The sequence below is a fragment of the Drosophila navojoa genome, chromosome 3, assembly GCF_054131105.1.
Source record: "Drosophila navojoa isolate 15081-1374.11 chromosome 3, UAZ_NAV_1.0, whole genome shotgun sequence".
Classification (NCBI taxonomy): Eukaryota; Metazoa; Arthropoda; class Insecta; order Diptera; family Drosophilidae; genus Drosophila; species Drosophila navojoa.
Genome location: NC_142891.1, coordinates 14,498,754 through 14,513,036, shown reverse-complemented (window position 1 = coordinate 14,513,036; position 14,283 = coordinate 14,498,754). Strand labels below are relative to the sequence as shown.

At 43.0% G+C, this 14,283-nt stretch overlaps 1 protein-coding gene across 2 annotated transcripts; it reads left to right on the top strand.

Annotated features, from left to right (window-relative positions):
* Nucleotides 1–261: 261 nt before the first annotated feature.
* bowl (brother of odd with entrails limited) lies at nucleotides 262–14,187 on the top strand. Of its 2 annotated transcripts, XM_030387585.2 has the most exons (4): nucleotides 262–406; nucleotides 1,287–1,471; nucleotides 9,431–10,319; nucleotides 11,907–14,187. In XM_030387585.2, exons 3-4 carry the CDS (start codon nucleotides 9,472–9,474, stop codon nucleotides 13,321–13,323), a joined length of 2,265 nt encoding a protein of 754 aa, XP_030243445.1. In that variant the 5' UTR covers nucleotides 262–406; nucleotides 1,287–1,471; nucleotides 9,431–9,471; the 3' UTR covers nucleotides 13,324–14,187. The 2 variants fall into 2 exon arrangements, with proteins under 2 accessions (XP_030243445.1, XP_030243446.1); XM_030387586.2 differs by lacking the exons at nucleotides 262–406; nucleotides 1,287–1,471 and adding an exon at nucleotides 8,316–8,657.
* The last annotated feature ends 96 nt before the right edge of the window (nucleotides 14,188–14,283 follow it).

Here is a 14,283-nt window from a genome sequence, read left to right as displayed (position 1 = left end):
AACGGTAAGCAGTCGGTAAACAGGTAGCTCTCTAACTGACAATAACTCGTCGTACGTATGCACGTTCCGTGTCTGTCTCTCTGTCTTTGTCTGTCCGTCACTCTGTCCGTCTGTCCGCTGAGTGGGGCTGTCTGTCCGCAGCGTGCGACTGGCGGTCGGTTAGTTACTTGGCTTGCCAGTGGCTCTTGTTGTTGCTGCTGAGGTTTTCTTACTTGACTGCTTCTCTCTCGCTACTCGTTGAGGCGCGCTCTCCCATTCAGCTCTCTCTCTCTCTCTTGCTCTCTCTGATTGCATGAGCCACGACGACGACTGTGCGTTCGGCAATGTTGGATCAGTCTTCGAGAGTTGATCGTAGTAGACGCACCTGCGCGCGGATCGTGCATCGTTGAACACACAGTGCAATTGTGTACGTATATATGACTCTGTGTATGTGTGTGTGTGTGTGTGGGTCTGTATGTGTGACAGAGTATGGGTGCGTGTGCTTGTGAGCTGTGCATTTGTGGGGGAAAAATGCAGGCACAGTGAACTTGTTGCAGCGTCGCCAACGCCGCGTCTCCCGCTCACCGTTGCTCGGCTGAAAAGCGCTTTTCAGTGGCGTGTCGTCGCGCGCGCGCATCTGTGTGTGTGTGTGTGTGTGTGTGTGAGCGTGAGTGTGCGTGGTTATCGGTGTGTGTGTGTGCGTGTGTGGGTAGAGTTTGGGACTACTTGAGGAGCGAATTGGTAGCTGCACTGGCTTCAGCTCCTATTTCAAACAAAATGTAGAAAAACACATTTCAGCTGCCGTATCTCGTTTGTTGCTTGGCTCGTTCGTGCGTTCGCCCGTTCGCTTCGTGCTCGACTTCGGCTTTAGCTACACAGCTTCGGCTTCGGTTCGTTTCGCTTGGCTTGTCGGCTCAATCGTGCGCTTTCGTACGTGGTTTGCTTTTGTTTTTGGCTGTGTGTTTTTTGTTGTTGCCTTCTACGTGGTTTGTGGTAGCCGCTGCCGCTGCTGCTGCTGTCGCTGCTGCTGCTGCCGTTGCTGCTGCTGCCGTTGCTGTTGCTCCCGTTACACCCGCGACCGCGCGCGACTGATCGTGCCGTGATTGTGTCGCGCATACAGCTGTAGATACATTTGTATCTGTGTGTGTGTATGTGCGTGTGTGTGTGTGAACTGTGCTGCGTGTATCTAAACTCAATGCATATATTTTGCAAGCCCGACATGTTATCTAAACTTCCAAATCTTATGAATATATATACATACATATATATATGCATATATCTAATATCCAAATATCGTTTGCTTCTAGAAATCATCAGAAAAAGTTCAAACACAAAAGTGCCCAAAGAAATATCAAATTAAAGCGAGAAAATAAAAACTAAATAAACTAAAACTTGTTCAACAAAATATCTGAAAATACCTGGAATATACTGGCCAAGCCGAGTTTGAAAGAGCCTCAGGCGCTCTTCGCACAGCCATCAAAATTGTTTACAGGTAAGCAACACGCCCCGGGCAGCGGGCAACACCCCCTACAAAAAGACACACGAAATGTACCAAAAGAAAGAAGTAGTAAAAAAAACAAGCTCCAAAGATTCCACTAAAAAATTCCGCAGTTGAAATTTTTGTTGTTTTTTTTAGGGTCTAGCTAATTATTTTCTTTTGATTTTCGCTATGGCCAAAAGCAAATCACAGCGAGTAGCGAGTGGGCTCGAAGAGAGCGAACGGCAAAGAGAGAGAGAGACAGAGAGGGAGAGAGAGCGACTCAGCTATAGCGAGTAGCAAAGTAAATAAAAAACAACGACGTTGACTGCTAAAACCTGCTCCAAGCACACAAACACACATAGGCATACACACACACACACACACATACGCACACACACATTTAGCTCTTTGTAAGTCAACGTTGGAGGCTCCGCCACAGTTGGCGGTTTTTGGGCGACTGGCGGCGGCTTCCACTACAACTGCATGTGCCACTGTCATTGCCACCGAACTCAGTGTGGTGCCTGCCTGCCTTACTGCCTGCCCGACTGCCTGACTGCCTGGCTGGGCTGCGTTCCATTGACAGGCGGCCTGGCGCTCGACTCTGGCTGGGCTCCAGCTCGAAGGTTTTTAGCTTGGAATTTTTTTTCCATTTTATTTTTTTCTCATTTTTTACTGTCTTCTGTTGTTGTTGTCTGTAAACCAGTTCACTTGTAGCCAGTGCCAGTGGCCAGTGGGCTCTCAGCCTGGGTTTCAGCAGCTCTCGTCGTGCTCAATTTGAATCCGGTTTTTTTTTTCGGACTTGGTCGTCGTCGTCGTCGTCGTCGTCGTCTTGGCCGTTGCCAGCTTGGCTTGCCGCGCGCTTTAATTGTTCAGAACGTGTGTCCAAAGAGGAAACGCAATTGCCGCAAGCTTCTGTTGAAGCTTGGGGTTTGGGGTTTGATTTTTGAGGTTTGGGGTTTGGGGTTTGGGGTACCCTCAACCATCATCATCATCATGGCCATCATCTGGCTCTTGCATCTCCATCGCTCCAGCATCTTTCCTCTGATTTCTTTTAAATGCTTTAGTTATAATTTCATTCTTCTTCTTTCTCGAAAAACGCCTCCCGCGCTCTCACAGTCTTTCAGTTTTTCTGTGGCTGCAACTATTCGGGCTCCATTCGGTGGGTCTATGCATATAGAGCCATTGGCTTTTGTCTCGCTCGACTGGAGCCCAACTGAATTTTCATCATTGTTTGTTTATAGCCAATTCGGTTTGTGCTTTCGGTTCCTACATTTTAGCATAAGAATAGGTTCATAAAAATTTATTGCATTCGGTGTGTTTCTGGGTGGGTTTTTTTTTATTTTATTCATTCCTCTTATTGACTATATCAAGTCTAATATTAGTGCAACGGTTGCTCGCAGTAGGGAAATGCCTAAAAATAGAGCTCAATAAAAATCCAAAATTAATTAAAATCGAAACAAACAACAAATTAAAAGCGTTTAAATGTTTTGTTAGACAAAAGGCAAAAGCACTCAATATGCTGGTACCATAAAACAAACAATGGTCCATACAATTGGCCATAAGGGGCAAAAAATAGCTTCGACACGCCCATTTGGCACGTGTTTAATACTCCAGCTCCTAGACGAGCTTTTTTATCGATAGCATTCGATGATGAAATTTAATGCCCTCAATTCAATATGAGTTCCAGTGGGAAGAGCTCAATTGGAATCGTTAACAGGCTGGGATTATGTTCATCAATAGATCCATACGCTCTCAAGTAGCCTCTCTGATTATGAGTTATTGACAGTATCGGCACAAAAGGCCCTAAGAACTCTATTGGGCCAGGGCACGAGAGTCGTAAGAAGCGTAAAATACGATCGACTTAAGAGGATTAAGCAGCTTAACTACGCTGAAAAAGAAAAAAAAATGGCAGAGTCAAAGAGTAAGAGGTGACTGAGCTGATCGGAATTGCTTTTCTCTTTTACCTTCTCAGGTAAACTCGTAAATTCTGGACTTATAAAGAAAAAATACATAAATAAGTAGATTAAAATTAGTTTTTGAATATCTTACAGCTAAATCAAAAATTGTTTAATTTATTTTGAAGATTTTTCATTTTGAGTTAGATCAGCTTGTACTTATAATAATGATATTCCTTTTAGCTATATATACTTTATGGTCGGATTTAATATACTTTTTCTTCTTTTAATATGATAATAAATTTTAAAAGTGTTTTTCTTGTCTAACGTATGTAATAAAATCAAAGCAAATCTTGTACATTTCCCATGAACTTTCTTCTCATCGTAACTGGTTCCACTTATGCCCGAAATCGTGTCCATCAATTCTAGTCTAGTTTTGTGACTCTTCTTCTTCTTCTCATTGCAATTATAAATGATGCTATTCAATTAAGGCGAACAACCTTAGTAATCCACTAGAGCCGATCTAAGCCGCAGCTGCATTGCGAACGCATAAAACTTCATTAGCAAAAACGCAGCCGAGCAGCCTGCTGAATTAGCAAAGCTTTTAAATTAATGAAGGCGCACTTACACACACACACACACACATACAGCTGTATCTAGTTGCATAGATATTAATCAAGAAAATTATAGACAACGCTCGAGGAGCCAGGTAAGCCGGCCTCAGGCTGGAAAACTAAACAAGCGCTGTTGATTATGCCTAGAGATTTTAATAGCTTCGACGATTATCTCAAGAAGCAGAAGAAGACGAAGGAGAAGGAGAAGAAGGGGAAGAAGAAGAGGAGCTGAACGCAGCCAGCAAAAAGGGTTGTCCAGATTAACGCAAACGCAACCGACTATAATTACAACTTGTTGCGTTTTTTGCTTTTACTTTTATTTTTCTGTTTTTCTTCTCGATGCTGCTGGTTCAGCGTGTGAGAAAATGAGTATATTGGTGGGCAGTGTTGCATAGATGTAGACTAAAATGAATTTGTATAGTTAATGAAATTCGAGAGGTGGGATAAATAAAACAAATATTTTGATAAATTCCTTATTCTATAGAAAGATTAAAATATTGGAATTTGATATCTATATCTATATATAATAGAGATATTTCTAAGTAAATATCTATATATTACTGAGTTAAGCAATAAAACTCTCAACAAATATTATTTATATCTAGAGCATAACTGAAGATCTAGAGCAAAGAAATTTGGAAAGAGAGAGAGAGAGAGAGATCAGATGAATTTTGTTGACAATTCATTAAGAAAATGCAATATATTTACTTTTCTAATTACGTTTTTATTCAAATATTTATATAATATATTTTCAAAATATTATAGAATTGTAAAAAAAAAGAAAAGAATAATTTTTTGTACGTAGGATTGTTTTTTTTCTTCCAGCAAGTATTATGAGGTTGTGCAAACTCTATTGGAAGTATTTTTAAATGTTATGTTGTTTATTATTTTCTTCTTAGTTTTTTTTTATATATATAGTTTTTTTCGTTGATTATTAGCTACCTTTGCCGAGGCACCGAGCCTGGCCCGAAGGGATTAAGACTGAAGACACACACACATTTACACACTGACCCTTTCTTGTCGTGTGTTGTTTGTTGTTGTAGCTGTGTGTGTGTGTGTGTGTGTGTGTGTGTGTGTGTGTGTGTGTGTGTGTGTTGTTGTTGTTGTTGTTGTTGTTGCTATAAGCAAACTGAAGTAGTACGCTAAGAGCGTCTCTTGGACAAAACTTCGTCTCGTTTCTATACAAATATTAAATCCCTCTGCGCATGTGTGTTTTTGTCTTGTGTGTGTGTGTTGCCCACAGCTGTGTGTATGTGTGTGTGTGTGTGTGTATATTTTTTATCAACTGCTTTGAACCTTTTTCCACTGGGTATACGCGTCTGCTGGTCTCTGTTTACACAAAGAGCCCGAGACCAGAGAGACAGGGCCAGACCCAGACCCAGAGACTCGGGCCCAGAGCAGGCAGCGGAAAGTGGCAGCCAAATTGCTCCTCGATATCTTTTATTTTCTTTGCCAGTAGTTGTTGCTGCCGTAGCTGTTGTTGTTGTTGTCGTTGTTGTTGTTGTATCTCATATACTTTTTTATTGTATGCATGTATACACACATTTAAGCCTTTGGCTTCATTTGCTGGGCAACCGTTTGCGCAAACGTTTCGCGTCTCTATGTGTGTGTGTGTGTGTGTGTGTGTATCTGTATCTCAATATTGTATCTGAAAGTACACAGCACTCGCTCTCTCCTCTTCTCTTTCGCTCTCGCTCGCTTGGGTACGGCGCAAGTACGTGCAACGTTGTCGACTTCGCATTTTGCTGATGATGTCCATTATTTACATTAATTTTATTTGTTTTTCTTATTTGGCTTGACGTTTCAAAAGTGCCGATGTTTCCAAAGATAATGAATCGCTGGATCGCATTGTACACATACTATATACATATATGTATGTGTGTGTATGTATGTGTGTGTGCAGGGACGGCTGGCGAGGGCCAACCGCCGACCGCTCGACAGTTCGGACAGTTTAGACAGCTAAACACAGACACCGAGCCCCAGTCATAAATGCATAAGCGAGGCAGAAACAATATAAACCTAGTATAAAATAAATGAAAAAAGCGAGAAAAATACAGAAAAAAACAAAAATTAAATACGTCAACGAAAATCCCCCAAAACGAGTTAAATTTTTGTTGTCTCTGTATTTGGAGGCTACGTCTCGCTGCTAGTGAGGTGTGATATATGAGCTATGAGGCTGTTTAGTTTAGAATTACTAGGAAAAGCTCGAGGTGTTTATGGGGCCCATTAATAGAGAGAAGTTAGACAAGTAGTCGGCACTGTAAAGCGAAATAATTGCAAAATTATACAATAATAAGTTTATGAAATAAAGCCTTAGAGAAAATATAAATATCACGGAAAGCGAAGTAAATAATAAAGAATTTTTTTGTACCTACGAAAAGTTTTAGACAGTATGTCAAAATTTTATTATATTTATATTTTCATATATTTTTAATAGTGGCATTGCAATACTTTTACTTACTAATTAGTGCGCAAATGAATTTATTTCCTTTTTATTTTATAAAATAATTATAGATACTTACACATTTATTCATGTATTTAAATTTATTCCATTTTATTTAACATTTTTAATGTTTTATTTATATGACAAATATTCCTTAAAAATTGCTAGCTATTTTTTCCAAAAACTTTTTTATATTCATTCTCAAAATTTGTTTACCAATACTTTATAAATCCATTCTCCATTCATATCCTCCATGAAATTTCTCTAATAACTAAAATTATTGTTATTGCTCTATAATTTCGCACATCAATTGTTAATGAAGCGTTAACTACACTTGAATATTATTTATCGTCAATTTACACTACTTGAATCAAGTTTTGCCGGGAAAGCAAAATGATTTAGCTACCTCAATTTTAGTTAAATTTTCACCATAGTCAAATCAAGTTGTCAATGATAAATAAATTGCCCACTTGTTTATCCATGAAAATTGCTCATACGTCAGCTCTAATCAGACGGCGCTATAAACTATCTATCTTAGTTTGCAAAGATCTAAAGAGACAGCAAAACACATGAGCGGAACTCGGGGCTGTGGGCTGTGGTAGAGACCGCCCAGAGGGGCGGCTAACGATACGTGGCCCGAACCCAGAGAGCTGTGGCCGAGCTCGCAATGATGCAGCACTTCTACAACTATTCGCTTATCATGCCAGACAGGCGGAAAAGTAAGCTTCGCTTCTCCTCACGTTGTGAAAACTCATTTCAAGGCGCAACAGTCACAAGTCGAGAACATTTCCAGCAAATGATAAGCAAAACTGTCATGGCACAGCAGTCGACTGGCAGAGTGAGGGTCTGTGGGGGCTGCGGGAGGTGTCTTTGAGGTAGATGCCAATGCGTAGACTGCGAGGCAATTTTGTTGTTTGTCTGGTAAAACGTCTGGCTAAATGTGCTCAAGCAGAAGACGCAACTACTACGTTTTATGATCGACAATTTGTTCTTCATTATTATGTTGATTATCGTTGTCACACTGATTGTCATTATTGTAATTTTTACAGCTTCTTCAAGATTTGCTCTTAGATAATGTGCTTTGCTTCATTGTCAATATCAACATTATTTTCAATATTATTATTCATTATTGTGCCTCATTATTATTTGTTTCATTATTATTTTCATTGACATTATCATTAAAAATGTTACCTAAATTGTATAATATTTTCTAGATTTTCATAATTAAAAGCTGCATTATTGTCATTGTCATTGCCGTGGCCATTGTAATTATCATTAGCATTGTTGTTATTTATTATTAGAAATTTTCACTATGCTGAATAGAGCATTAATAGTATTTTCATTATTATTCTCATTAGCATTATCATTGCTCTGGCTTTTTCTTAAGTAATATCATATATTGCTTCAAATTGCTTGCCATAATAAGCACATACTACTTCATTATTGTCATTATCATTATAATTGCTGCTACTAGTTCTTTATTCGTATTCCCCTGGCAATAAAATTATTAGTATCATTAATATGATCATTGCTCCTTCTTCTTTCTTCAGTTTCTTTTGTCTGTTAATGTTGTCATATTTTCATGGTGTTCGACATCATTATTACGATTGCCATTATCATTATTTCTAACTTGTTCTGCCGCATTTAGTCGCCTTTAACGCAATGATCACGTTCCGCTGAGAGCAGCAAGCGTAGAAGCTGCCGTAGCTCCTGTTGCGTAAATCCAGTAACCACTCGGTTGAGCGGGTCGCATCGGGTCGCCATTCGGGTCTCGAGCTCTCTCTCTCTCGCCTGCTGCTACCGAGTCCCAGGCTTGCCTAACTGACTGACTGACTGCCGTTTAGCTCGCTTTTGGCTACCAGTTGCATTTTCTATGGCTGCCCCGCGCTGTATCTCTCTGAGAGAGGCGTATGTGTGTGTGAGTATATCTCTGTTTGTGTGTGTGTGTGTGTGTGCTCGTTCGCTTACTACTGTGTGCTGCTCGCTTGCGCACAGAGCCAGTCAGGTTTATTTTTTTTCAGACGCACAATCTTATCTAACCTGGCAGCGTCGACAACTCCAACTGCGACGGCGACTCGTTTCGATTCAGTTTCAGTTTAGTTTCACTTGCCGCCGCCGTTGCTGATAAAACATTAAAAAAAAATACCAAAGGCAAAAACAAAAATAAAAATAAATGAAAAACAACAAAAATTCATTTGGCTAGTAAGCAAAAAAAAAAAGTTAAAAAAATCAAGCAAAGTGTTTTGGTAAATAAATATACTCTATTTGACTTGGCTGACTTGGCCCTAAGAACAAAATTAAATTTTAGCAAATGTTCAATTAATATTATTATAATAACTAATTCATCAGGTGAGCCTGTGTTTTTAGCACCTGCTTTAGAGCATTACAAAAAAAAAAAAAAAGAAAAGAGAACAATAATGAAATGATCATCTGACATTGAGTCAAATGCGATCAAATTACAAATGTTCTGTGATTTATTTAATTTTTATTGATTTTTGTTTTCAACGTGAATACCCAGATATGCAAATGAAGTGTATCAAATGAGTACTTTAATTTATTATTATGCATATTAATTTTAATTTGCTTGGGCAACTTGTTTTCTGTCTTTAAATATTTATATAAATTATATATTTTATTTAAGTGTGGAAAGTTTTGTTCTGAATTTGTTCTAGATGTATTTCGGAATTTTTTGACCGAGAGCTATTATTAAATAATGAATCCTTAGACTTGTTTGTCGTCCGATCTTCTTAAACTTAATTTGAATTCTAAATTCTTTTATTAGGCAAACTGCGGCGCATAGTTAATGTACTTCCATTAGCCCCAATCTTTTTGGGCAGTGTGTGTTGACAAAGCAGCAGAAAGTAGGAAACAAAAAAAAAATAATTTTTATGGAACTTGACGAGCAATTAAGATAAGCCCAATAGAGCCCCAATAAGTCGCAACAATTAACACAACATTTGACTAATTGTTATATTTTCCCTCCCTCTCTCTCTCCCTCTCTGTTTTTTCTTATCTGCAGCTGAAGGTCTGATGGCATGTGAGTAGGCGCTTGCGCTGAACATGCCCACGGATAACACGGCCAGCGAGGGCGGAGGCGCCATACCCATGCTGCGCGCCTCACGCATGGATCAGTTCATGTCGACGGTGGCCGCAGTGGCTGCTGCGGCAAGCGGCGGCGGCGGCGGCGGCAATGGGGGCGGCGGTGCCGGCGGAGCGGATGGCTCGGCCAGCGGCGGCGATTCGCGCAACTCCTCGGCCAGCAGGATCTCGGCAGCGGCTGCTGCCTACGAAACACAGCTGGCCTACCAGCAGCACCTGGCCTCGTCGGGCCTGCACGGCGGACCGCCGCATCATCGTGAGATATCGGCCTTTGTGCCGGTGCTGCCGACGCGGCAGTCGCTGGAGGCGAAGGCGCGAGCTGGCAGCAATTCCAACTACGAGATCATCGCCATGATGGCGGACAAGCGCAAGGAACTGGCGCTGCGCGAAGCTGCCGCCGCCGCCGCCATGCTGGGACGGGGCGGGCCGCCGGGCGTACCGCCGCCAGGTGTGCCGCCACCGGGTGTGCTGTACGGGCCACCGCCACCACCGCCATATCTGACCGGACCGGGCCCGTCGCCCACGGGCGCCGGCAGCTTTCCCTTTCCGCCCGGAGCGGCAACGGCTGCGGCGCTGTTTCCGCCCGGCCTGGGACCCGGCATGCACGCCGGCCTGGACAGACGGCTGCTGCGCGCACCCGGACGCGCCTCACGGCCCAAGAAGCAATTCATCTGCAAGTTCTGCAACCGCCAGTTCACCAAGTCCTACAATCTGCTCATACACGAGCGCACGCACACGGACGAGCGACCCTATTCCTGTGATATTTGCGGCAAGGCTTTCAGGCGACAGGATCATCTAAGGGATCACAGGTGAGTGGCCGCTGTGCCTGTTTTGGGGCGTGGGCAACGACCAGCCAGTGGGCGTGCCAGCGCTCGTAATAGCTGCCATGCCGCAAGGCAAAGCCAGAGAAGTGAACAAAAAAACACGAGTGCTTGAAGAGGATTAGTCAAGTCGAAGCTGAAATACCCTAGCAAAATATTTGAAATGCTGAAGAGTTGATGTGTGCGGGTATAGCCACGGATATATAGGGTATAGCTAGGAGGGAAAATCTGGGGAAATAAAAGGTTGTGTATGAAATTCTGATTGATAATTTTGTAAAAACATAAATTACGAAGAAAAAAATGGAAAAAAAAATAAATGAAAAATATATGAATAAATTACTAAAAAAAAAAAAAAATTAGGCACTAAAATATAAAGTACATATTAAAAAAAAAATAAATAAATAAATAAATTTAAAATAACCCAAATTATAACATATAATATATGAAAATAATAAAAAAAAAATATAGTTACAGCATTAAAAACTAATAATATTAATAACAACAATAACTTTAAAATCAATAGGAAATTCATTTAAAAATTGAAATCCAAACAACTTGAAAATATTCATCTACTCCATCATTTTAGTAGAAATTTAAACATTTAGAAGATTTTTGATGTCAGAAAGTTTATGTGGGATTAAAGTTTGCTGGGATGAAATATATAGTAGAAAGAGAAATTTTAGTGAGCAGAATGGGAAGTCTCTAGAAAGGTTTACTTTAGGCCCAAGAAACTAACATAATATAAAGAATTACGAAAAATTATAACAAAACAGGCAAATGGCTTCATAAAATCAGTTGACTCTGTCATGTTGGCCAAGTTGAAGGTAGAACATGCCGCCTGAAGACCGAGTTAATTAACTTTGTTGGTTTTCATTTGGGGAGCGGCGGGGGCTGGCAATGAGGGCTGCGGGCCAGGGGCAAGGGGTACTCGATACATTGGATACCTGCAGCAGCAGGCAGCTGTGTGTGTGTGTGAGAGTGAGTGTATGCGTGCGTGTGTGTGTGTGTGTATGTGTGTGTGTTAGCCTGTCCAAGATGCTTTGCGTCTTTTGATCGTTCGGTTTCGGTCCATTTGTCGTTTGTTTGCTTTGCCGCGGGGCTAATTTCTCAGCCGCGGCGGCAGCAGCAGCGGCAGCAGCAACCGAAGAAGTGGAGAGGCGTGAAGGGAGCGCCAAGAGGAAAACAGCAAGAAGAATCTCGGTGCGCCTTGAAGCCCGTCGAGAGACAGTGCCAAGCTGGACCCAAGACAGATCTGAGCCGTAGAACCTGTTTTGATTTTTATTTAAGAGTCACAGCAGCAGCTGCTGCGGGTTGTTGTTGTTGTTGTGGCTGCTGCTGTTGTTGCTGCTGCTGCTGTGGCTGCTGTTGCTGCCTTTGTTCCAACAACAAGTGGACGCCATTTCAAAGATGGCTGCCATAAACATAAAATATATCGGCGCACTTTATCTGAGCGGGCAGCGAGATAATGCAGATAACTGTCAACTTGAGCTGCCAGCTGCCAGCTACCAAAAACGCCCACGCAATGAGCACACACAATTTACTATCTCTCTCTCTCTCTCTGCGTGTTCCCCTCAGGTATATACACTCGAAGGAGAAGCCATTCAAGTGCACCGAGTGCGGCAAGGGCTTCTGCCAGTCGCGCACCCTCGCCGTGCACAAGATCCTGCACATGGAGGAGTCGCCCCACAAGTGTCCCGTGTGCAGTCGCAGCTTTAACCAGCGCTCGAATTTGAAGACCCATCTGCTCACCCACACCGATCACAAGCCGTACGAGTGCTCCTCCTGCGGCAAGGTATTCCGCCGCAACTGCGATCTGCGGCGTCATGCACTGACCCACGCTGTGGGCGAGGTGAACAGCGCTGACTATGTGGACGTGGGCGAGGAGGATGAGGCCAGGCAGCTCAGCGGCGATGAGGAGGACTCCCTGCTGGAGGTCGACTCGCCGCGCCAATCGCCCGTGCACACGCTCAGCGAGAAGTCCGAGAAGGACGAGGCGGAGCGCATGCGGCTCAAGCGCAAGGCCACCAACAGCAGCAGCGCCAGCTACGAGCACGAGGACAGCGAGGAGGAGTTCGACGACTTTGACGAGGAGGAGGAGCTGCATGAAGCTGGCGCCTTGGATCTGGCCGAGGACGAGGAACTGGAAACGGAGACCGAGGAGGAGAAGGCCGAGGTGGCGCTTGTCGCACGCTTCAAGGCGGGCCAAGCGGCCGCTGCGGCCGGCAGCAGTGGCAAGCCGGAGCGCCAAGGCGTCACCCACTGCCACCACGAGGGCGGCGAGACCTACACCATGCGGCCACACGGCGAGCGGCAGAGCGAGGAGCCGCCACATGCAGCACCAACCACAGTCGTCACAGCAACAGGAGCAACAGCAGCAGTACCACCACCACCACCAGCTGCCACATTTATGCCCGGCCTACGCTATGCACCACCGCCGGCTGGCGCTGCTGCAGCTGCACCACATCACGGCCACTTGCTGCCGCCGGTCAATGGGGATCCCTACTTGCCCATGCTGCACGTGCGCCGCGATCTTCACCACAAGACGCTGAACCTCAGCAAGACGACGCCCGCGTCCGCCACACCACCCAGCATCGTGACCAGCGGCACGCCGGCGGAGCCAGCCCGGCCGCCGTCCCAGCCGCTGCACTCGCCGCACGAGGCGATGCCCAGTTTCCTGGGCTCTATACCGGTACGCAAGCGCATTTTGCCACCGCCAGCGCCGCTGGTGGATCTGGTGGAGCATCAGCGCTCGTATCTGGAGAGCTATGCCCTCAACATGTCGCGGCATCCGCCCAGGCAGCTGCTCTGCAAGCCGAGTGCACCGGAGGCGTGTGCAGCGCCCGAGAAGGAGGCCGTACCGGCTGCACCAGCTGCACCACCGCCTGCGCCGCAGCCAGCACCACCGGCTGCAAGTGCACCGCCAGTTGTGGCGCCACCACCGGCACCGCCGAGACGCACGGGCTTCAGCATTGAGGACATCATGAGACGCTGAGCGAGAGCATTTCAGTTTTTAGTACATTAAGCAGGAATTGTCGCCGGAACTAAAGCGGGCAGAACGCTATTTAGCCATAAGTGCACTTTTAGTACATTTTAGTACAATGCCTGAAGGCAAGGCAATAAGAAAATACTTTAATTAATACATATATCGTTTTAGTACACAATATATTATTTAGAACATAAGCTTAAGACGTGCCACAAACTGTTGTTGCATTTGAACCATTGTGCTTTTAGTACACTTTAGTACACACATTCCATATAGATCAGCTGCTACTTTAATGTTCTAGTACATTTTGTACACTAATAGTTAGTTTAGTCTAGTGCGTACTCTTAGTACATGATCTAAATTCAACCTAGTTATACATATATAATTGATACGAGAGAGTCTACTTGATAGTTTAGATCCAACACTAAGTGTTGTTTTTTTTTCTCCTTCTTATTTTTAGCCAGAACTAGTTTTACAATAAAACACTTTTTTAATTTATATTTAATTTGTAAGATAATCTTGAATGCAAAATCATTTCAAGATCTACGCTGAGGGAAATAAAGGTTGAAAGTAAAAGTAAAGCTTAAACATACAAGAGACAAAAACAAAACACAACAAACATATAGAGAGAAAAAAAAACACAGACACGAGCTGCGGCCGTAGAATTGCAGTTAAATTTTAATAGACTTAGTTGATAGAGATCTTAAGTTTTTATTTTCATAGAGTTTTAGTACAGCCTTCTAGCATTCCATGGTCTTCCTTGAATTTTAAATGACTTTGAAACACACCCACAATTAATAGAAATATATATATACATATAGATACATATATAAATCTAAATAAATATTTAAATAAAGTTTGCATTGAAATTAATTGAGTTTTTGTGTATTTTGTTGGATGATTCATTCAATCAATCAATCAAACGATGTCACAGACATTATACGATATATTATGTATCTATAATATCTT

Coding starts and splice junctions, on each gene's coding strand:
- bowl (XM_030387585.2), top strand. CDS start 9,472: ATGCCCACGGATAACACGGCCAGCGAGGGCGGAGGCGCCATACCCATG. Junction 10,320..11,906: donor GATCATCTAAGGGATCACAG/GTGAGTGGCCGC, acceptor TGTTCCCCTCAG/GTATATACACTCGAAGGAGA.